Raw genomic sequence first — 25,805 nt, 5'->3', positions numbered from 1 at the left:
AGAATTACTGATATTATTTCATAGATATCATAGAGAACATTATCAACAACATATGCTGAAACTAGCAATTCCATTGTGTTTTTTTCATGAATTACGCACATTTTTCCAGTAAGTATTCCATTTTAACCGAGTCGAAATCAAGTTTGTCATTTTCGATAGAACACATACGTTTTCATACGTTTGTTAGGCATTGTGATTCACCGCAAATTGAAACGTGGAGAGGATTTTCACATCAGTGATTCGATCTATTCACTGGTTTGCGTAATTTTTTACAGTCAAAAAAGAACGATGCTGAAAATTCCCGCTAGTGTAACACTTATCAATTATAAACGTATATTCATCTTGGTCAATTTGATAGTTAACTTTATAATGGCCCCAAAATTCAAAAGTAGTTTGAATTACTGGAATAGGTACATTTTATGAAGATGCACAAGCATTACAAATAAAGCAGTGCTGGGGAAAATGTAGTTCAAAGTATCAGTTGAACCTCGAAGCAAAGTTTTCAGGAGAAGACTTCCATACATAAACAATGTTCCGAATGAGAACCATTTTGAGCAATATAGGTAATGGTGTGGACATGAAAGGAAACAATATTAACTAACCTTGTTGTCTTTCAAGGCAACTGAAAAATGCGATTTCGTCACTTTGTCTGCATCCCCTGGGAAGATCAAAATGGGATGTTGCGGTGATGCAGGCTCTTCTACAGCTTTCGCTGTAAGGTATCGGACAACATAACCTTCCTGGCCATGAGTCGCCTCTTGCCATATCTGAAAGAAAAAACTTTTTCAGCAAACCGTAATTTTAACACCTCGACACGTGTTTCAATCACCAAGTATTATCTTCAAGTGGAAGATCAAACTGATCGTCCTCCAGTAAAATTCATATAATATTTACATAACCAAGCCACTTGCTTGTTATTTTGGTGATGAATGACAGCTGGGAAATTTATTGCTATTATGTAAAACTATGCTTTATTATGCTTAATATTGAGCCAGTTTCTATCATTTCTTTGTAAAAATGTTCCAAGTTTTGGGTTCAATCGATTAAAGTCAGAGATTGTAAATTTCATTTTGGTCCACCTAAACCTAGATGAGTGCTTCAATTTTTTGATTATGAGTTCAGAACCAGTTCAATTTCCTAAATTTTAAACTCTTTAAGTATTATAAGAAATATGAAAACATGACTCATTCTTGGCAAATGAATACAATTTTGACAGTAAGTTTTATATATGCCCTGAAACACATTATAAATAGTATCTGAACAATCAAAAGTAACTCCAGATCAATATTTTTTCAATTTGATCTGTGATAATTTTTAATAAAATATTTTCGTATAAAGTTCACCTAGCGCTATCTGTTGACAGTTGAAAGGGCCTACTACATTACGTTTGCGCTTTGAATTCCTAAAACTAGATGGCAAGACATGTGTAGTATCTTTAGTAGTAAATAGACATTGGTAGTAAGTATTCTCCTCAGGAAACTACATACATATTTGATTGCGATTATTCTTTAGAAAAATTTTCATGAAACCATAAATGTCTGTTTTCAAAATTTCTTGAAGATATTCATAGGTCCACCAAATATATTATTTTCATATATCTATGAAATCCAATACCAAATTAATAATTATTAAAAGAAATATGTATTTTCAGAATTCTTGAAGAAAAAATATAAACATGAAAATATTTTTTCAAGGATGATCAAGCATCCTCATTTCAAATGAACTATTTTAACTCAATTTTGTCATCGATTAAATCATCAGACAATGTCGATAGGTATCATTGTCGATACCGTAGTTTGAAGATTCCCTTTAAGCAACGCCAACTATCTTATTTCTCTTCATACATCGTTAATGCCTGCAGAGGTATAGTCTCCCACTACTAGATGGTGCCACCTGAATCACCTTCCATCTCTAGCTGAATATATTCAAAATTAGTAGATATAACCTATTAAAAAATTCACTGGAGAAACCCTAACAATCAGCCAAAAGGGTAGGGGAGCTGGTCTGCAAACCTGGATAAAATCAAGATGGATCTCGACTGGAGAAACCGTAGTTATGAAAATACGTAGTTCACATTACGAATAACAGACAACGGTCAAATAATTTGAACTGAATTATGAATTGATATAAATATATTCATTTTCAGATTTCTTAAAGAAAAGGATATTTGACTCCACCACTCCCACCCCAAACGAGAGGGAAAATCACCTCAAAATTTTTAAATGGTAGTAAGGTAGCGTTTCATTAAAGATAGTCGCAGACTACCGATTGAATCCTTATATTCAGGAAAATGGATCATGTTCGATCAACCTTAGAGAGGACTTTTCTTTACAAGGAAAATTCAGGCCTTGTAGCAAACCAGTGGACCAGATCATGTTGCGTTAGGACACTTTCACACGGGGAGCTTCACGTCTCTCGCTCCTATACAAGAGCGTTTATCACTCCAACCTATGAATTCCGGAAGCCTTTTTAGTTCCTGGCTCCTTGAGGTCAGTCGTAGAATAGATCGCACGCGAGTTTTTGCCTTATACTTCCTCTACCGTCGTCACAAACTTCGACGACAGAAACGCCAACAATCAAGAATGTTTTGTATACATATACCCAGAATTTAGATGGGATGAGAAAAAGTTTTTCAATTATATTTTTGAATGTCATCTGCGACATTTGATGACCTCCTAGATAAGGTGGAGAATTGAATACAGCTCGAAGAATAGTATTCAGTTCGAGGAACTTCACTTCGAGGGTCGAAGTGCAGGAGACGTGAGAGCTCTCGTCCCCCGAGACGTGGCGGTTCCCGCACACCTTCGCGAATCTCCTTGCAATTTGGTGCTAAGAGCCTTCCTGTCTCTCGGAAGCGGGAGATGTGAAGCTCCTCGTGTGAAAGAGGCCTTAAGCTTGATCCCACTCGTACCAGATGACCCTGAATGATCACTCACCAAATAAAGTAATAGACTAATTCCTCATCTGGTCGAGTTTCGGTAGGTGTGACCCACAATACACCCTCGTATAGAGAGTCAAATAGACTCCTACACTTTGGAAGTTTTCGTAGCTACCTACATTGATAAAGATGAAACCAGACAGCGTTGTTTCGACACACTGCAAGTCTCATAAATGGCACTATGAATGCTGTGTTGGACTCAACTGTCCTTGAAGAACAAGGCTGAGTAAAAAACGGCGATGATATATTCCCCTACGACGACGCCATCTATGGGATTGATAGAAGGCACACTAGATATTCGTGGATTTGCACTATCTGTATATAAAAGACTTCAAATCGTAGAAACACCAGTAAAATGTATTATTAGTAATACGTCATCAGTTAGTTTCAGAATATTAGAAATTACTGACGACTCAAGTTTGTACAGCTTTCTCTCCTCGATGTAATGAGTACAAGCTATCAAGAGATCTCTGATCGAAAGCAAACGTTGACTGTTTTGTTTTCGTATTTTACCTGTAGCCGAAACGGATTGTGTATAAAATATGTCTTATCGCGTGTTTTGTTGATGACCCATGACATTACAATCTTTAATTGTCCCACCTATAGTTAATTTTTATAAAAAGTTTGGATGGTGGGTTTGGTTTCGTAAGTTTAATATGACTTTTCATATAGCTATGGAGCAGGTATTGGTTGACGTATGTAACTTGAATATGTTCTTAATGATTGCTGAAGAAAACGTAGAAGTTGCTGCCCTTCCCCAAAAATTTTTAGTAGCAGAGGAGAAGATATTGGTAACCCTGTATGGCGACAGAAGACAACAGTCCTGCTCCCTTCATAACAATCTCATTGTACCACCAAGTACAATCTGGCTAAACTACCACTGATGAAACACATGTTCACTTCCTGAGGTCACTAGGAAGTGACGTCACATTTCCACTTCTTCAGGTCACTAGGATACGCCGTCGAAATGACGTAATTTAACATTAAGAGCATATTTTAATCATTTCGGTTAGTTGAATATGACGGCCGTTTCTATGGGGAAAAGGTTTCCATTACTCGAGAATAGAGATACAAGTTATGGAATCGATGATAATAATCATCAAACACAGGATCAAAGACACTACTCCTAATGGGCTGATGACTGCTAACCCATTGGGAATAGTGTAGACGCTGCCTCCAAACTTTCTGTGTTCTGGCCAAGGATACGATAATAGAAATAGGTCATCGACAACAACGAAGACTGTACCGATTTTGATCTAGAACCGCTATTTGACGAGAATGAAAACCTCGATATCATTCACCTCCTGCGAAACCAACAAAGCTCATGTAAATTTGTTTTTTTTTTCAGTTCAATTAACACATATTTTAGTATGATTCTTCCTGACCTTTGTTCTAAGTTTCTTCAAATGAAAACATCTTTCAAAAGTTATCTGCTGTATTGATGAGTTATTTCAAATTGAAGAAAGTCTCTCACCAATAGGTACTGAAATAAAAAAGTGCCTGTATCGTTAGAGTTGCTCTGTAAAAAGTACAAGTAGGATTAGTACATACACAAATTTAAACCAAAACTGTGTCACAAGGTAGCGTCACATCAAAAATAAAAATATTCCGTTATTTTCATTTTATTTACCACACTTCTCTGTACGGTTGCTGAAAAAATACTTGTTTTGTAGGTAATTGGATTTCAATAGGTTATGATTGAAGTAAACTGTCCTGAAGTTAGTAGTTTGTCAAATTTCTGAAAATGGCCCTTTTTATCTCTCATACATACATCAGTGGAAGGCAGGCTTCTCCTCTTTCGTCGGACAGACGCTCAGTGTTCAGTATGCGTTAGATATATATTGTTGACAGTATTATAAAAATCTAACCCGCAAGCACGTAATATTCTTTTACTATTTGAAACGTGAATTGAAAATCATGATACTAATTTTGTGTATGTACATTATTAGTATCATTATTCAATCCTACGAACGTAACGATTGGCTTATGGCAGCTATAATACATGTACTTTTTAAATGACCTTTCCTTACATTATCATATTAATATACATAACATTTAAGTAATAACCTAAGCTCTTCTCAAGTTGAACAATTTCAAAATTAAATAGTTCAACTTAGATTAGGGTCAGACCAATGATCACTTATGGTGCAATTGCCTGGTGGCCGAAGGCTTTACAGAAAACGGCCCAGGCGAAGCTCTCTGGCTTACAGAGACAGGCTTGTCTGATTATCAGTGGTACCATCAGTACCACACCGTCAGCGGCCATGGAGATCCTTCTAGATCTACATCCTCTCCACATTTTTCTGGAGAGAGAGGCTAGATGGACTGCATATAGACTTGTGCACATTGCCAATTGCACAAATCAATTTAATGCAGATTGCAACAGACTATTGGTTAACACTGAAAGTCACAGCATTCTGGAAATGACCTCTGACTTTATGCCTCCAACTGTCAACTACGAACTGCCTTATAAAGTACTGTTTCCGAGTAGAGAGGACTGGATCCTCCGGGAGAAGGAAATATTAAGAGCAGATAGTTGTTGGTTCACAGATGAATCAAAACACCTTCTGGTTCTGGTGTAGGTGTTTTCAGTCGCAGACCCAGGACAGAGATATCAACCTGACAAGGAAGCTATGCGACTGTATTTCAAGCAGAAATTTGCGCGGAGAGATTGGAAGAATGAAACCTCATATACAGGTCAATAAAAATGTTCCAAGCAGCGCTGGAAGCTCTTAACTCCTACCAAGCAACGTATAAATTGGTAGCAAATTGACAAAAACGACTCTCCTCGATAGGGAGACTCAACAGATTGTCTCTGGTCTGGATTCTTGGCCATACTGGCCTGGACGGCAATGTGGCTGCTGACTCCCTTACAAAGGAGGGTGCTGCAAGCAGCTTCATCGGACCAGACCCTGTCATTGGCATCGCTTTGGACTTTGTCAAACAAAGATTGAACACTTGGATGGCAAGAAGATTTATGGACTTCTGGCTGAATCTTCCAGGATTGGCTATCTCCAAGGCGTTTATTTACCCTTTGAAGCTTGATACCAAATAGTTGTTGGACTACAGTAGGGATGAACTACGATGGTCTACACATCTTTGTATAGAGTAACATTTTTGAAATTGATTTGCTTCCTTCTTTTTTTTCAAAGATTCCTACATTTTTTGTATACAAATGGAGAAGTAGAAAGCCAAGCCTTTTTTTTCTCGATGGTTTATCTCTCCTAAAAATATACCCCTTTCAATTTTGTTAAGAATGTATATTTTCAATTTCTCTACAATATTTTGTAGCTGAAATGTAGCAAAAAAAATTAACCAAAGTATGGAGATAGTTCCGTCATTTTCGTTATTTTTTCAGGTCGCGGCGAGTGCGTACTGGAAGAAATTGTGCATTTTGCATTTTCATCATATCTGACAATCCTAGACAACATATAGGGAATATGGAACAACCGGAATAATTCTTTCAGCACCTGTTTTTCGGCTTCGCACCTAAGAAATAGCCTTCCCGTTCGAGATACTTTTTCAATGAAAGTCAATATAGTATCTGCATAGAAAAACAGTTCTCAGAATATAATTTTCCGAAGAAATAGTATCAAATTCGAAAGGTTCAATCCACAACAAACCAACCAGTACGTCTATGGTAAGAGTTGACAGTGTTTTGTTTGGAGATGTGCGATACGAGGCTACTTGATTCTGCAGCGTGCTGGGATGTCCACGGCTGGGATTTATGGACAAGTTGACCGCCGCGCCTACCATAGTGGTTCGTGCATTAGGTACCCATTGCAGAACCTACCCATGAGGTACCACGACCCTTTCTCCATGATTCGCGTTCAGGATCTTTTGTTGGCTTTGCATTACTATTAATCCTAGTTGATTTTTACGTTTTGCCGTGCCATAGGCGCACATCTGAAATTCAGTTGGACGATGTAAACCTATAAAGTGATTTTTGTAATAGCATTTATTTCATTTTATTTTTATTTCATTTTCAATCATGATGATGATTCAGTTGATTTTCTATATGTGTCCCAAATTGAAGAAGATTTGTTTTCTACCGATACACTGATGGCGTTTCTCATTGATTAAACTGGTGCACGTTCAGAGTATTTACATTCTTTATTGATGCATTGAGAATAAAGGACATATATACACTGAAAATACTATTATTCCTCCGCACTTTTATTTTATTCGACCCTTTAGTCATCGTATTTGACATAAAATCTCATTGTTTTCAGAAAGCTATGAGTTTTGTAGCAATTTCTCCTGCATATTCACAATTTTTTTGTTTGCAATCATTGAATATTTCGTTACTGGCTGTTATTTCTAGGGGGATTTGCACCTGCCTGTAGCGTTTGATCTTCTGAACGCATATTTTTATACATCGTTTATCAATTCAACTTAGCATACGTTCATTAATTATGAAAATGAAATATATCTTTCATACCATCATTCCACTAATAATTTTTCGAAAAAAACTGATACATCATGAAATATTAATATATCCTAGTAGCTTAAGGCACATATTTTGGGCTATGTTGACAGAAATTTTCAACTCAGAACACTCAGAATATTTCCTAAAAATTTACTTTCATATAACATTTTGGTATAAATTCAATTCTGTTCAGAAAATGCAAATTATGCTTTTTGATCCTTCCAAGCAACAAGGCACTACAATTCTATATCATCATAGGTAATTTTCTGGCCAGCAAATACTGCTTCTTTGAAAAATTTGATATTCTCGTATCATAAAAAGAGTGGTTTACTCGGAGAGTAAGAAAAAAACAAAAACCCCCTGATTCAAAAACACACACATAATATCTGATCATATATTCATTCAGTTTCACTGGGCATATAATTTTGACAGTTGACAGACGTCAAAAAAAGTATTGAAACAAAAGAACATCGGTTTGTGTTTGACTTCTGATGTTATTCAGCAAACGCAGTCATTTTGTGTTTAATCCGACTTGTTCCAGAAAAGTGATTACTAATGTTAATTCAAAAGTGGTCATTTCACAAGTGTTCATTTTAGATTGGTTCGCGATAATAATATTCTTGCAGATGTGTGCTCTCGATGACCTGTCATTTGGTGATAACACATTGACAATAAGCTCAAATTTATTGAACATATCAAACAACTTAAAAGTAAAATTTGTTCAGTGAGAGTAACTTCAATAAATTTGGAAATCAAAACTGCCAGAAAGGTGTATTACGCCTTCGTTGAATCCCATCTATGTTATGAAATACCGTTTTCGGGAGTATGCAATTCATCAGCACTTCTGTCTGTACTAGTAGGTACTGCAGAAACGGGCTATCAGGTATATGTATAAGATTAAACCTCGCGATTCATGCAGACACAAATTCGTTGGGCAAAAGATTTCAACAGTGATTGCTTTGATCATTTTGGAATCGGTTTGTCTCATTTACAGAAATATGTCTTTATTTGAGGCTTCATTCCATTCTTATTGTACCCGTTCCACCGCCAATTCCTTTAACAAATTTGGTCAGGAATTCTATTTATTACAATGGGGTCAAGATATTCAATCACTTGCCCTCAGATATAAGACAGGCAAATTTGACCAACAAAATGTTTGGAATAAGAGTAAAAACTTTTTTGGCTGGTAGACCCTATTATAATTTGCAAGACTTCTATAATGATAAATTTACGTGACAAAATGTGCATATTTGAATTTAGGTTATATAAGATTTTTGTTTATATTCTTGTTTGGATATAAATATTTGATTCTCTGGTGCAATGGGAGTGTTCATTTATGAAATATTTTACAGTGCATTTCTTTAATGTCTCCCCCCCTTATATTTTTCAACTCATAACATTGAAATTTGGGATAATCAAATTAATGCATGAATACTTTATTTTGAAGTGAAATTAATAGATGAAACTTTCAAGATGGCGACTGGACGCCAGCTGGGAAAAAAATTAAATGGAAAGGTGGTCTTTTGATACATCTTTTTGAACTTTTCTTCCAATGGACGAGAATTGACCGTTTTAAAGGTTGTTACGTGGTACCTTTCTACTAGTTAAAGTGAAAACTAAATGAGAATATCCTAACTGAACAATGATGTTCATTATCGTACTGACATTTTTTGTAATTTTTATGAACAAAAAAAAACTTAACGAACCTTGTCGGGTTGTTGGAATTTTCATATTGCAGGTAAAAAGGCGCCCATTCGCCATCTTGAGAGTTTCATCTGTCAATTTCACTTCAAAATAAATTATTCATGCATTAATTTCATTAATGCATTGCAAATTTAAATTTTCTAAGTTGACCCGTTCAAAAAATATGCACTGTATATATATTCGTTAGTCCTTAGCTCGAACAAGTTTCTCAACTTCTGAGAGTTGTCATTCGTATGGGGGCGACAGCTGATTAACGGAAAAAACAGATTTTTTTTAAACAGATATATGTTTACATGTCTATTCTCTTAATATGTTGTTGATAATATTTTTAAACGGATCTGTACACAACCATGTTGATACAAAATTTCGACGTTGAACTATAGTGTATGTTCTAACTTCACTTTATTGTAGGTGTTTTTATATTCACATTATATATTTCTATACTTACATTTATATTTATTTTTCACAAGTTTTGTCCACAAGATTTATTCTTAATGACAATAAAGTATATTATTTCGTTTGTAAAAAGAATGAATAAGGAAATTTCATGATGGAATTTATTTTCATCCGTAATCATAAAATGAAAGGACTGACTAGTGGAAATTGTCTAATTATTATCATGGATAGCATAATCGAATTATAATGATGTTTTTCGAAATATTTGCAGGGATATATTGATTTAGCTTTGTTTATTTTCCAGATTGAGGAAGGTTATATACCCAATGAAACAGTAAGGAAAATTTGAAGAGATATTTCATAAATATTGATCATGATACTGAAAAATTCAATGAACATTCATAGAGAAGATTCTAGAAATGTTTGTGCTATACAGGGTGTAACAAAAAGGTAGGTCATACATATTCTGGGGTCGAAAATAACTCGAGTGGATATAACGTACCTACCCTAATACAAATGTGCACACAAAAAAATTTACAGCCGTGGAAAGTACAAAATTAAAATAGATTTTTTCCTATGAACTGTTTAACATTCTGTGATGAAAATGGAGAGATGCAGGCTCTTCTTCATTATCTTTTAAAAATTCATTTGTTGGCTCTTCAACACTTGTAGTTCCTATGGATAAATAATAAACAGTTGCTTCAACAATTACATATTGTCAATTGAAGCTTTCTATTATGGAGCATTGTAATTAAACTTTCTGTTACGATGGTTTATAAGTTTGTAGAAATGGCAGATATGCAATCAATTCTGGGTGAGATAAGTTTGGTCAGATTATCTGCAATTCTGTTAATCATAGATGAGTGCCAAAGGAATAGTGCAGCAGCTGTAAGGCTTTATGCGTAAAAATATCCCAATCGGAATACACCAGTCGAAATGCCAGAGAAAATACGTAAAATTACAGAAGAGTAAAAAACAAATTAAATGCTTTTATTTACATAGAAATTGTACTTTCAGATATTTGTAGAAGCTACGGGAACGCGAATTTTGAACCAAACAATACGAAACCGACTTCACAAAGTACAACTCCATGCAAGACGACCTGCTAGAGCCCCTAGAAATCGTAGAAACTTTTGTCAAGAGCATCGTAATTGGAATTTAGAGCAGTGGGCCAATGTAATGTTGACAGATGAAAAAAAATCATGTTATTCAACAATGACGGACGTGTGTGCAAGAAATTGTTCCATTTGGAGGTAGATCGATAATGGTATGGGCTGGTATAACTTTGACAGGACACAAGGACCTTGTGGTATTTCGGGAAGGGACTTTAACGGCTGTCCGTTACACAGAGTAGATATTGGAACCTCATGTCGTCCCATTCGTCCAAAATATGGGCGCTGGGTTCATTTTACAACAAGAAAATGCCAGGCCACACGTAGCCAGGGTCGTGAAAATTTCCTACAGGAGCACAATATTAATGTCATGAGATGGCCAGCTAATAGTCCGGATTTAAATCCTATTGAGCAGCTCTGGGATGAACTGGAAAGACGTTTAAAGGATCATCAACCCTTTCAAAATCTGAACCAAGTTGCAGATGCTCTTTTGACGATTTACGAGCAGTTACCACCAAATAATTAGAAATTTGGTGAAAAGCATGCCTCGTAGTTGTGCCGAACTTCTTAGAGCCAGAGGTGGAGGTACTCACTATTAATGTACATTTTTCTTAATTTTTTTCTGAAATAAATTTTATTCTCATTTGTATTTCCTTTTAATCGTATAACCAAACAGCATTTTGAAAACAATGTAGGTTAAATTTATTGAAGGCACCTATGAACTATTTTATAAATATAAAAGTTTGACAAAATAATACATATTTTTTTACTTATTGCATTTTAAGGACATGTATCTATATTCATTTTGAGTAATTTATTTGATATTTGGATCCTAATATTTTCCACCCATATTGTTTTCACTTATCATAATTGTTCTATTTTGTTATTGTTCTGTAATTACTGTTTAGCTACACACAGGGTTTTACCCTCAGTGTAAGTATCCGTTTATTCATCGAGGTATATTGTACTTCATATACTTCATTTTATATTAATGTATTATGATTTACTGATGAATAAAATATTATTATTATATTATTATTATTCTTTCTTTCCATTGATAGTCGTATACACGAGACGGGTACTTTGCGACCGCAAATTGCTGGGGTAATAGTGGTCGTCTAAAAACCCTGAAAACAGTATAAGGGTTATTATAGTTGCTCAATTAGATGGTGGTTGCATGATAGTTTGAAGAAGATTGAAGGAATAGCAGCTTTATCCCTTTATCTTAACTTAAGAATTACTACACGAAGATGATCTTTAAAGAATGGAATTTTGTGACCGATACTTAACGGAAAACAATCGAAATATCAATTTCATTAATCGTATTTCAATAGAAATGGCTCTACGAATCACCATAACGCACAAATATGGGTTGAATAAAACCTCACGCAAAAAATCGACCAGCATCAACAGAATACTTTTAAAGTCAATGTTTAGGCAGGCATTGTGAATAATAACAATTTAATAGAACCAGAATTTCTTCCAAATAATTCAGATGGTTTAGATTACTCACAGTTCTTACAAAATTATTAACCAGAATACTCGGAAGATGTAAATTTAGGAATGAAGCAAAATATCTGGTATTTACAAGACGGAACTTCAACGCATTACGATACCGAAGTTAGATAATATCTTTTCGGTCTGTTCTCTGGACGTTGAGTTGGAAGGGGTCCTGATGCACCTATTTCATGGCCAGCCAGATCTCAACCTTATTGACTTTTGCTTCTAGGGATTGATGAAAGAGGACGTGTATTATGTTGAAAAAATTGGCGAACAAAAACTGAGGCATCGGATCATTGAAAGTCCAAATCGATTTCGTCAGAGGCGTATGATCTTCCAAAAAATTCGGTTTTCTCTTTTGAAATGGTGTCGAATGTGTATTCAGGAAAATGGAGGCCACTTTGAACATGTCTTACAGGAAATACCACACATTTGTACTCACTGTTTATACCTGCAGATAACATAAATACTCAGATATGACTTACCTTTTGTTATTTATTAGTCAGTGGGCTATGCTTGAAGACAGACAGTAAACAAATCTAAAGATGTGAACTTTAAATGTTCAAGCCCGTCTCGAATATACCTATACAGTAGGTTGAATCAACTGACGACTATCAGAAAACAAACACTCCACTGGCTAATACCACGAACAGCGTTAGATTTTATCCGACAGGCATCAGAAAATTCACAGAAAATTTCCTGCATATGCAATTGGCAATACAACTGAAAGAGACGACCTTCCATTTTGGAACGGGCACACTTGCAGACCGGTTTCGGACTCTTCAGCCACTCGTCAGTATAAGATAGTGAAGCATAGCCCACTGACTGATAAGAAAGGTTTTCTTCCTTCTTCAGAGGAATCGGGCAAATTTCAGATACACAGTTGGACTGTTTATTATTTCTCTGTAGGAACTACAAGTGTTGAACAGCCTACTGAAGAATTTTTAAAGAATAATGAAAAAAAAACCGCATCACGATAAAAACTGGCTTTTTAAAAAAGTGCTGAGTGGCAAAAAAAATTCAAAAATGATGTATTAAATAAATGGTGTTACAATACGGATTAAATTGTAACGCATAGAGAATGTTTGGGAGGTTTCAGGGGTTCAATAACCCCTAAAATTTTTATGGGCTGAAGAGATTTCGTGGTTTTATTTATTAAAATTGCTCTTACGATAAGAAAGTTATGGATTCATTTTCATTAAAAAATGTCAAACAGTTCATTAAATATTCGAAAAAATCGATATTCATTTTACTTTCCATGGGCTGTACTTTTTTTGTGGGCACATTTGTTTCAAAGTGAACTATATCCAATCGAGTTACTTTTGACCCCTGAATATGCGATTCAAATTATGATCCACCTTTTCGTTACACCCTGTATAGCACAAATGTTTCCATCGTGGCAATTTATGAAACATTAACACTTACAAGAAATCTAAAACGCTCTAATCTATGAAAATGATTCATGTCCCCTTTGTCAGCACCACAGTTCAAAAAAAAAATGAATCAACCGTTATTCATATATAAGTTTCACATAAAGAGAGATTAAAAGGTTACGTATGAGTTATTCCATATCATCTGAAGATAACCTCTTGCTATTCTCGAAGGATGACTTATTGGTATACTCGAAGAAACGAGCGTTTGTGTATATCGAAAATAAGAAAACGTCTACTTGAATGTGTATCGCAATGAAGTAGCTGTCAAGAGTCACGAAGGAGACAAAGAAGAAAATCCAAGAAGGACCTCTTCACATACCAAGAAGAGTGGTCACGAAGAAATATTTTATATACGGACATAGAAAATATTTTTAAGTTCGAAATGCTCACGAACTACCAGGATATTTCGTTATTTTTGTATCGAATAGATATTCTAGAAAGAAGTACATGAACAAGATTGATTTATTCATAACAAAACTGCTTTTGTCAAAATGACAGTACGAATACACATTTATATGGTTAGTCAATCCCAGACATGAGAATTTCATTTGAATTGAAAATGAAAAAGTAAACTTTTCAAAAATATATATGTAGTGCAGTCACATAAGTTTTCAATGCAGTTTTTTTCTTCCTTTGTAAGTTTCCTAAATGTTTTGTTCAATGATGGAGAAATAGAAGGCAAAAATGTTTCTCCCAAAAGAAATTCTAGTGACTATCTTGAAAAAATTTCGAATTAGAAAGGATCTTCACCCATCAATCAAATCAATGAAAAGTATTTTATAGTAAATTCGATAAGTTAAAATATTGCTTACCTGAAAAAATCTTGGCCAGACTATAATTAATTAAAAATTCAACTGGATTTTCATACTTTGGATTGCATAATTTCTCCTGGGAAAACCACTGGGTTGGCAGATATAAACAGGTAGTAGAGATATGCAAAAAATTGAACCTAAATCACAGTTGGCGAGCTTTAATTTTTTTTATGATGTGAGTAAAAATGAGCGACAAAGAGGCCCGAGAGAACTATTCCGTACGAATACGAGTACGCAGCATTGCAGCTGTGCGCGGTACGTCTCTCGGATGAAAAGAGTGTACGGGCTATTTGTTCGTGTAGGTAATTGAGAAGTTACTATGGATTCAAAGTTATCTGACGATATTTTGATATTTTGTTCATTTCATTTTATTATTCAGATAAAATATTTATTGTTTGTGAAACAGAGGAATATAATTTGGTTGTTCTTATTTCAAATTTACTGAAAGTTATTTGATGTTTTAATTATACCCATTGCCTCAATTTCCTTATAATGCTTATGGAATTGGTTCAAGATATTTGATCGTTGATTACTATAAGAGTTTCATTTCATTTTACAAATGTTCCATAAGTATTTCGATTCATTTTTGGTGACATGGCCGATCTTATCAGGGTATATCATAATTATTTGCACTCAGGGAGGCCATGTAATATAGCAAATTCAATTCTCCTTTTACTAAATGGATTCACAAAAAAAAATCTGTCGAAGATGATTTACTCCGTTGATTTATTTTCATCATTATAATTATTATTAACTTATACTTTCTTGGAGTTTCTTATGAGTTTTTCTGAATAATTTTCGTAATTCATTCATAATTGTTTGAGAGGATGTCGTGTGGAAACTATACTGCTCTTTTATGTAGTTTATTTTTTTCATGTAACGATTTCAACAATTCTTTCAGTATACAATTCGTTACTTGGTTATTTTTTTGGGTTTATATTCAATTATGTTTCCGAATTTTCATTCTCGTATATCATTATTGCCTGAGACTACTGATTAACATGCAAAAGTTTACAAAGGAATCTTTACGCGATAACGTCTAGTACAATGCTAAAGCGGCAATGCAAATATAAAAAAGATATCAGTATATTCAGTCATTTTTTCCATATCTACAATTTACTAAAAACACCTGAGGAGTAGATGGAAGCAGAATAATGGGAGTAGATCTATGAACTTCATTAAGTTGAAAAGGTATGGAATAAGAGGTTAACACACCAACTTTGACAATGGTTGCTTTTAAACCATTCAGAAACCATTCTGAATTGTATCTAATTTGTTTGAAAGTAACATGTAAATTCGCATTTTGTCTTCTACTTAACTTTTTTTCAATATCGAACTTACTGAATAGAAGTTTGTAGCTTTTTTAATGATCTTTCTTATTTGTATTGCGAAGTCAAAAAAGTATTTAATTTGTCTCCTGATGGATGCCTTCAGGGTATCTGGGAAAAATACTGACAAAAAAATTAAAATTATCGAAACAGTCGATACCAAAAAAAAAAAAAGAAATTATCAGCTCTAAAGGTGTTATGAATAGTATTCTATTTGCCGTCTTGCCTTCACCACCTATCTTTGAGGAGCCATGTTGAGTAATAGGATGGTTGTGATATTCAGTAAAACTGAGAAGAGGACAACGTGTGGAAATCAGACCATTCAGTTGTAGGAAATTGTAGAATCTTCAATCATATCATTCGACGAAGATTCCTTGGATTTATTTGATGATAATTCTCACAGGAAATTGAAGCTGTCCAAAAAAGTTCTTGAAATTCTTTTTTTTTCGCACTACATGTATTTACCCCAAAGGGTAATTGACTATATCATCCTTTTGAACCAATTTAATATTATATCACTGAATACACGTAGACTCCTCATTAGGGTCACATTTCTATATAATTTAATAAATAATAACATCTCCTGTGCTCCGCTCAAATAAAAAATATTTTTTTATGTACCACATCTCGACTCAAGATACGAGAAAAAAATTCATTGTCAGAGTAGTAGAACAAATGTGAATCTCAAAGCACCAGTAAATGTAATGTGTTATAATTTTAATTTAATATGTAACATGTGTAACATTAATTGAAACTCTTTGAACTTTATCAAGGATTGTATCTTTCATTTATAGTTTTTTTTTATATAATTTTCAATTGTTTTATGTCAACCTTGTGAAGGCTAATTCATTTATAATATGTCAATTGAATATATAATATGTGAATTCAATTGAATTGAATGTTTTTTTTTTCAGTATATTTTCTTCAACATTTCCTGTAATTGGGTGTACACCTGTTGGAAATAAAGTGCTACCTATCTATTAAGAATGAAATGAGTGGTTGTGTATAACAGTTTTCCTCTAAGATGTCCTTGAGATTTTCGGCTAAGTTATGCTCCAGCCTTTCCGCATTGTACTACCAATATGTGTTTTACTGAGAGGTCTGTCTCGCATATATCGCAAGATGGTTTTTGTTTTCCAGTTATTAGATATTCATGAGTGAGCCTTGTATAGCCGAGGCAAAGCCTGGAGCTATTTGATGGCTTCTGACATTAGTTAAAGTTTTTTAAGGTGTTGAAATTATCTGTTTTCTATCAACTAATTTGGAGGATTGTTGGGACCATACGTATTGCCACATATCAAGCAGTGATGAACACTTTGAGGTCGCTGGGTGTTTTTGTCTCTGCCATGACATCTGTTTGTAGCGCAGCTTCTTTCGCACTTTGATCTGCTTTTACGTTCCCGAATAATGGGATAGATCTCATATTAGAGCTACCTGCTTTTGCCTTTGTTGTACTCGAAAGAGCTTACATTTGATAAGTTTAACGATGGGGTGATGGGTATATATTTTTCGTATGGACTGGATGGAGCTCAGAGTCGGTCATTATAACGTATTTTGGCTAATCTGTTTGTCACATACGTGAGAGCTTGAAGAATAGAATATAGTTCTCCAGTAAACACGCTCCAAGTACTGGGGAGTTTATATTTCATAGTGACTGCTGCTCCCACTTCTTCATTCATTTTCGAAGAGTCGGTATATATTTGCAAATAGTCTGAATATTGGTCCATGATTTCGTAAAAGTGTTTTTGAATCACAATGCTGTTAATTCTTGCTTTGTTGTATGTTTTAATGTCAGTGTTTATTGAAACGGATTGGCTTATCCACGGCGGTGGAGTTATGATGTTTGTGTAGATAGGCGATAAGTGCGAAAGTTCGATTTCTTGCAGGTACTGTTTGGTTCTATCTAAGAAAGATAATTTGGATTTGTATTTGTCATTGATAATATTTTTGATTGAATACTTAAACGCACGCCACTCCAGGTAATGAAACGTCACAGGTCCCAAGTTTGCTTGGGACCTGTTTGGGATGCAAAAATATGGTGATCCTGGGAAAGTATTATAAACCGACCTATACCAGCTATGGCAATTCATAACGAATTGAAAAATTTGGGCACTGTTGGCATTTTGCATTCATAGTGAGCAATTATTACTTTCCACTATATAACGTGTGCAACGATTTGCTTCATGATAATTCCTTCGGTAAAGACAGAAAGTCCCCTCCTCCTTTCGCATCCAAACTATTAGATAGCGTTAACGAAGTTAGCACCTAATTAAAACCACAAATGAAACAAAACCACAGGATTCTACGAATCTACGAATAAATCTATCCTCAGCCGACCGAGCAATTCTCGAGAGCGTGCGAGTGCCTCCGCATCAATTAAATCCCACCGAGCTTTTTCACTTTTTTTATCATTAACCGGGCGCAGATTAAATCCGAGTTTCGCGAGGCGACCTAAGTCTTATTTCGAAAAATACGAGCGTACTTCTCAGCCAGTTTCACTGGGACGCACTGGCGGATACATAGAGGGGGCTTGCCTACCTCCCGCCCAGAAAACTCAGTATCTCAATTTAAGGTGAATAGCTAGGTACAATAATTATTCCTCACTGTAACTCATAAGGGTTCACTGTGGCTAACACCTGTTCGAACTCAAACAAATAAATCCAGCTTTTTACCGATGCCAATCACCTTATTAAGTGAGTGATCTTTCAGATAAGATGCCAGGAATGGCACGCTGCCAAACGCAAAAAACCTGATCAGGTTCTTGTCGGAGTAGACACAGAGTATTGCTTTACTACCAGAGTCTTGATTCCTTTGTGAATAAATATGTATTGAGTTGACAGATCATGGAACATTTTTCTCAGTCTGAAACTATTTTGGTCAAGTAGGTGTCGATAAGTAAGTTTTCCATGATGTATTTTAGTAAGAACCCTCCTACGGCTGCATGGTACCAACTGCAGCCACCAGCCAGGAGACGCTCTCCTGTAGCTTTCCAGGTCGAGATGTGCAGCCTTGAAATCGTCCCTGTGGTCTTCTAGCATATGGTATCTTCTGCGGCAGCCATGAAGGCATACTGAAAATATTTCAGTTGATTGGTTGATACTGAGGTTGTCGGATGTTTGAAATGCAAAATTTCTAACTAGAGAACTGCAGAAAATTGCCCATATGAGTACATCTGTAAGTCAGCTATATCTGATGATACATTGGATTCAGCCAAGAAGGACTTTTTTATTTCTGGTTTGGATTATTAATCGTTTGCTGACCTGATGCTCAAGAGAAGTTTGTTTCCTATTGCAAATTTTTGTGTAAGGCTCTTCAATTTCCTGAAAGAACGTTCCCTGCAAGTTGTCCGTCGATGGATATCTCTCGAATAGTTTCACCATCAATGATGGTGTTCCCCAGAGATCCATATTGTCTCAATCCTCTTTTTATTATATATCAACGACTTATTGGAAAAAACCAAGAATCCAATATATTGCTTTGCTGACGACAGCACACTTGTCTCGTCATTCCATTTGAATTCCAGGACATCGGCTACGGTGTCACATCTTCACCGGCAGCAGGATGTTGCATATCTTAATCAGGATCTATATGTGATTTCGAATTGGGATGAAAGTAACCAGGTTCAATTCAATGCCACAAAAACCCAGCATCTGTTTTCTCCAAGAAGATAAATATCTCCAAACTGAATATAATGATGTCAGGTCAGACAATTCAGCTTTTTGCTTCAATAAGTGTGTTGGGATTTAAAACGGACACCAATTCTTGGCACAATGATGTCGCTCAGGTCAAACATACCCTAAATTTGCTGGATTCAATCCAGAAAATAGCCATCCACCTGATTGCAGACGCGAACATCACGTGCAATCTTGATAGTCTGGAACATCGAAGAAAGGTTGGAAATTTGTCTCTCTTCTATAGATACTTTCACGAGAAGTGTTCAAGTGACTTAACACATTTGATTTCACCAAGAGTTTATGTGGAATAAACTTCCTCAGAACGTTTTTCCAAATGGATTTAATCTCCAGCGATTCAAATCCAATGTGAATCGCTTCTTTCGCACAGGCACCGCTCTGAGAGCGCATTAAGGATTTTTATGAAGTGCTTTTGTTTTGTACTGAAAAAAGATAATTTTTTGCAGATAGATTCATAAGATATCCTGCTCTTGAAGAGGGGATGAGTCGCTTCCTGACCGAATCTTCCAGCTCTGCTGAAAGTTGACCGACTGCGAAGCTCTTTCTCTTGATTCGACAATTGAGATAGTTCTGCCGAAGTTCATCTCCTCTTCCAGATGTTTTGGTCACCTCATGGTACACAAGTAGCGAAAGGAAGAAGATACATGACGTCTGAGCCCCGAATTCCGTTGGTTACACTGAGTTACCTAAGAGTTACCCTTTTGGCATGAGGCCTCAGGATAAGGCTTCAATCTGACCTCCACGGATAACACCTCACTCGGCAGAGGGTTTCTAACGCCCCTTCCCCTTCAGTTGAAGTTTATAGAAAACGATGAGAGAGTTTTTATATATGATTCTGGGATTTCTCTGAAATAAATGTTATATTTTATTCGTTCTCTAAACTAAATATGCGCATTCGTTTTAGTACAATCTTCTTGATCTCTATCCTACCAAGTTTGTATAAGACACTAACTACTTTCACGTGAACATTGAATCACTTGGATGGACAATGTCATTCAGAATAACTACTTTCATATCAACATTGAATCACTTTTTTCCATTCACTGGAATCGAAACAGATGGCATCCATAAGAACGCTACATGATGTTTTTTTATATAGTTTTCATATATTACGTTTCAAATATCCGTAACGACTGTTAGGAGTATGAACTGAATGGATAAAAGTAATTTTCTTGTTTTCCAATGTTCATGTGAGAGTAGTTGTTCAAAAGGACATTTTTCCTTCAGATTTTATCTGAAAGTTATTTCTATGCATGATATCTTCGAAAGTTCCAGACATTTTTTGTATTAAGATTGTGAAGTAGAAACCCAAAAAGCTTTTTTTCCCAAAACAAAAATTATATTTTTCGTTGAGATATGGAAGAATATTTTTTTTGCTTCTTCATTTCAATGTATATTCTCAATTAAATTTTTCTATGATTTCATTTTCAAACATCAAAAATCTTTTATATTCTTGAGCATGCCCCCATCTGATGATCACCCTAGATCCGCCACTGTTAGGAGGGAGGGCACCATCTCTACCGGAGATAAATCGTACATGTTTGCTTAGAACGGTTTTTAATTAAATCTCTGTATAACTGTGAATGATTGGAACCTCTTTAATGGGAAATTTTATCGGTCTGCAATCGTCTTAATTACTTCGAATGGTGACAAGAAGTAAGGATAAGGAAGCTAGCTTGGGTTGAAAGGTTCGATGAAAAATATCGTTGTCATTCAAATTCATTTCATTACCATTTTTGCTCATAATCATTTCACATCCTCACCTACTCATCCAAATATTCCCCTTCTACTACTTTTCATTCTTCTACTTCTAGGTTTCGCATTCATTATTATTTTTTAATAGTAAAAGTCCTTTTCAGATGACGCTACCTAGAATTCGAATAGCAACGCGTCGAGGCATAGAGACATAGAGAATACACACAATCGAAAACGTACACAACTGGGAGAAAATTTTGCTTCGAAACTCCTAAACTCGTTAACGCAAAGACCCTGTACATAATAATCAGTGTTGTAAAATGATTCAGTTGATTTATCAACCATGCTTTGGCGGAAGAATTCAACAACATCCAGATGAAGATTTTACTTGGAGACCAATGGAATGGCACAGTCAATTTGAAGGCAAACCTTCACGAACAGAAGATTGATATATTCACCTCAGGAAAATGAAACACAGGAAGGTTTCACAAAATTACTTTGTGTGTGTTTTACACTTTGAAAAGAGATCAATCTTTTGACACCAATCAAGATCAAGCCGCTATACCTATGTACACTATTGAAGATTCGCAAGAATAATATATCCCTCAGATTTGTTCATCTGAAGATTCATGTATCCCATGATTTGGCGAGATTTCCAAAAAGGTATTTTGTGTACTGGACGAAATCAAGTTACACAACGACTGACTTTCCCTAATACTTTGTTTTGGATGAAAGGTTGTCCAAGGCAATAGCTGCCAATGGGACCACCACCGGCCACAGTGTTGGTGGTTCCATTGAAGAAAGGAGATATGTTCATGACACATTTCTAGTACAAATTATGGAGATCTAACACTAAATTCTCTCCATCTTCATACAAATAAATATAATTTAAAAAACTAAAAAACATGCTTTCAAAGAACATCGAACTAAAAAGTTGAAAATATTTTTAAATAAGCTTAAAACAATAATAATAGTATTTTTCGTTCGTTCTTGTTTGAAGCTTATTTGAAAGAATATTTTTTATTTAGTTCGATATTCTTTAGAAGAGTGTTCATTAGTCTTTTCAAACTATGTTTATTTTATCTGAGCTTTCGGATCAATCAGCCGTATATTGTTTAGAAAGATGACTATTGATATTTTCCGATTCCGGAGAGGGAGCCTGAAAATCACCTACCAAGCCCAAGGCAGCAGGTGCGTATAGGAGGGTTACAAAAAAGGCAACAGGCGCGCGTGTTATTAAAAAAAATAATTTTTTCAAATGAAAAAATACATGTAAGGTGAGTTTGAATTATATCAAGGAGGTACAGCGTACCTTCCCCGTACAGCGCCATCTGCCCGCGAGTAGATCAAGCAATAATGTCGATATATCAAGGAGGTTACGTACAACGCCATCTGCCCGCGAATAGATCAAGCAATAATATCGATAATTCTGTCGAATACAAATCCCGAGCTTGAGAGTTACAAACAAACAAACATACATACAGGTGAAGCTTATGAAAGCGTGTCAAAAAGATTAGGGAATCTCCCAAAGAAATAAATAAAGCAATTAATTTCAAAATAAACTATTCACAAAGATGTAAAGATCATGCAAAGAAGTAAATTTCAGACACAAACTGAAAGAAACCACTCTCTCGAAATAACTACTGTTATTTAAACATTGAATTACATGAAAAAAAATACTTATTTCCTCTTCAGCACCTAATAACATTATAACGAGAAACATCAATTCATTCATAAAATTACGATTGAGTTGAATCTACTCATATCATCGATGACAGTACATAATGACATTAATTCGCTTATTTGATTCAATCCCAGATATAGAAATCTTGTTTGGATTGGAAGGGGTCTATTTATGGGAGAGATTAATTCTCGAGAAAAAAATGTTTTGCCTTTCTACTTCTCCATCTTTACACAAAAAGAATGTGGGAACCTTTCAAAGAAAGAAAGAACGCAAGTAATTTTAAAATAAACTATTCACCAACGTGTAGATCAGGTAAAGGAGTAACATTCAGACAAAAACTGGAGAAAGACCCTCTCGAAACAACTGTCATATAAACATTGATTTTCATGAAAAAATACATATTTTCCTAAAAACATTTCTATGAACATTGAATTACACAAAAACAGTGTTTTCGATTCCAGACATTCGTTTTGGAATTGAATCAGATATCATTCACAGGATTGCTACACAATATAGTGTAGAGGTAATATTTCAGTTACATGGAACATTGTCATCCTCAATGGCGGACATTGATGTTTCGGAATCAGGCACTTGTCTTATTGCTTCTTCATCTTCACATCTTATTATATTTTGAAATGTGTTGCTTTCTTTCTTTTTTTGAAAGATTCCCACCTTTTTTGTCTAGAGATAGAGAGGTAGAAAGCCAAAACCTTCCTTTCAAAAAATTTTAATAGTGTTGTAGTCACAGGATGAAGGAACCTCAAATACATTTCATACATGTGAAAACGAAAACGTTGAAACACTGATTGAATGTGCATCAAGTTTTAGAAATTGAAATCAACAATGATTTGGAATTTGGAAAGAATGATTTTCGACTGAATAAGTACTTCAAAAAAGTACTATAACAGATGGAAGACTGACAAAGAGGAAATGCAAATGACAAATTATTATTATCATTATTGTTACTCGTTAGAAAAAATAATCTAGTCGGGAGAAGCACTTATCAGAGTATTTAAAAAAGAATTTCAAAGGAGCCGTATACATACTAAATGACAACATATTGAATATTAAAACGGGTAGATGTGGATTCCATCAGCACTAATAATGTAATACATTAATAATCTATTGATGAGTTGAAAAATGATCATGGTCACACAGAATACCAATAGTGGCAATTACTCAAACAGCTTTATTCAATCTACAGTTTTTGACGGGAATACTCATCCGGAATTAGAAAATAAAAGACGCTCAGTAATAGTATGAATAAGAATTGTTGTGGAATGTTGTGGAATTGGCCGCGGTGGTAGTGCGCCCGACTTACGATCGGAAGACCGTGGGTTCGATTCCTGCCTCGACCAGATATTTTTCTCGAGAGATTTTATCTGGTTGAAGCTGGGATGATTCTGGAACCGTGTTAGGAATCACACGTTAAAAGGTAAGACCTCGTTAGTCCTTAGCTCGCACAAGTTTCGACTTGAGAGTTGTCGTTCATAGGGGTGCGACAGCTGGTTAACTGAAAAATAGATTTTAAACAAAACAAATTTTTTTAAACAGATAAGTAAGGAAGATTTCAAAGGAATTGCGCAGTGTTTTCGATACAAATTAGCAGGGTAGCATCTCCGCCCCGATTTCTCCCCGATAACAAATGACTACTGACTCAATTTATAATATGTAGTGATTTCATTTCCTCATGTCTTCTCAACGACGACGAATGGAAAAATCCGAAGAAAGATTTGACAGAGATGCTTTACAAGTAAAAATCCTGCCACACCCCAGCCGATAAAAAAAACTCGAAAACGTAATTGTTGCGTTACTGAATAAAACGGAATGTTAAAGAGTCCCCTCCCATTTCACTTATAAATTCTATTGAAATATATTTGTATTTATGATTGTTTTAAATTCTGTTTCCGTAAAGAAGACGTGGGCTGAACTTCAAAATAGAACTGAATAACCGATAGGCAATAGATGTTGTTAGCAGACCCGAACTGAGGATGCCAAGATTTAACGATAGCCACAAAAAGAATATTCATTCACAACGAATTCATGAAACATTCAATTCAATTTCAATTTATTCAATTCTGAAGTACGACTATACATATAAAATAATTCATTCAGTATATAGTGTAGAAACCCTGTGAATGATATCTTATTCAATTTTATAACGACTGTTTGGAATACAAACTGAGTAGAAAAAAGAGTTTTCAGTATAATTCAGTGTTCTTATAAAAGTATTTGTTTCGAAATAATTTTTCTTTCGTGTAATTCAATGTTTATACAGGGTGGGGCACCGAAAACTAAACAGATCGAATATCTTCAAAACACATGTGTTCTGAAAAAAATGCAAAAACACGTCGATTTTTAATTCAAGAGGGACATCTTCCTATCATAACCTCAACTGTCATACCTTTTCTCCCACCCCTCGGTGACTATCACCCAAACAATTTGAATAGGGAAAGTAGTAAGTGTGACACATCGTTAAACAGGTAATTTCATAAGAAATTCTGCCATATCAATTTTAGTTACCTTACTTTCGATTATGGCGCCTTCTTGCGGAAAAAAAATGTTCCGTATTCCAAATTATAATACTTCATTCGCAAGCTAATTTGACATAAATTCGGTGACAATGCATAATGGAGTTTTTCTAGAGGAAAATACAAGATGACGGCTTCACAATGGCGGAAAAGATTTGCAATTATGGTCCGATTTTATTCAAAATTGATAAGTGGTGGTTTTCAGGGTCGAAAATTATGAATTATTCTTCAATGCAAAAAATCAAGATGGTGGCTCCAAAATGGCGGACAAAATTTGTAATTATGGTTCGATTTAACCCGACAACGAAAACGAATTCTTCAAAACACATTTACTGCGAACATAATGCAAAAACACGTCCATTTTAAATCCAAGAAGGATAAATCCTATCGTTACCTCAAGTGTCATACTTCTCTCTCCACCCCTTGGTCACTCATACAATTTGATTAGGGAAAGTACTAAGTGTAACACAGCATTGAAAAGGTAATTCCATAAGGAATTCAGACATGTGAGTGTTCGCTACTCAACTTTTCATTTTGGCGCTCTATTGCAG

At 35.1% G+C, this 25,805-nt stretch overlaps 1 protein-coding gene across 1 annotated transcript in view; it reads right to left on the bottom strand.

The window, feature by feature from the left end:
- Reck (Reversion-inducing-cysteine-rich protein with kazal motifs) overlaps positions 1-25,805 on the bottom strand; it is a 198,619-nt gene that overhangs the window by 31,781 nt on the left and 141,033 nt on the right. Inside the window, exon 5 of the mRNA XM_074175981.1 lies at positions 603-767. Within this exon, the coding sequence (XP_074032082.1) occupies positions 603-767 (165 nt within the window). The remainder of the gene's footprint in view (positions 1-602; positions 768-25,805) is intronic.

The sequence above is a fragment of the Leptinotarsa decemlineata genome, unplaced genomic scaffold (assembly GCF_025532065.1).
Source record: "Leptinotarsa decemlineata unplaced genomic scaffold, Ldec_3_MD MMD2_tig00001393_RagTag_RagTag, whole genome shotgun sequence".
NCBI lineage: Eukaryota > Metazoa > Arthropoda > Insecta > Coleoptera > Chrysomelidae > Leptinotarsa > Leptinotarsa decemlineata.
This window is presented reverse-complemented; position numbering and strand designations above follow the sequence as displayed.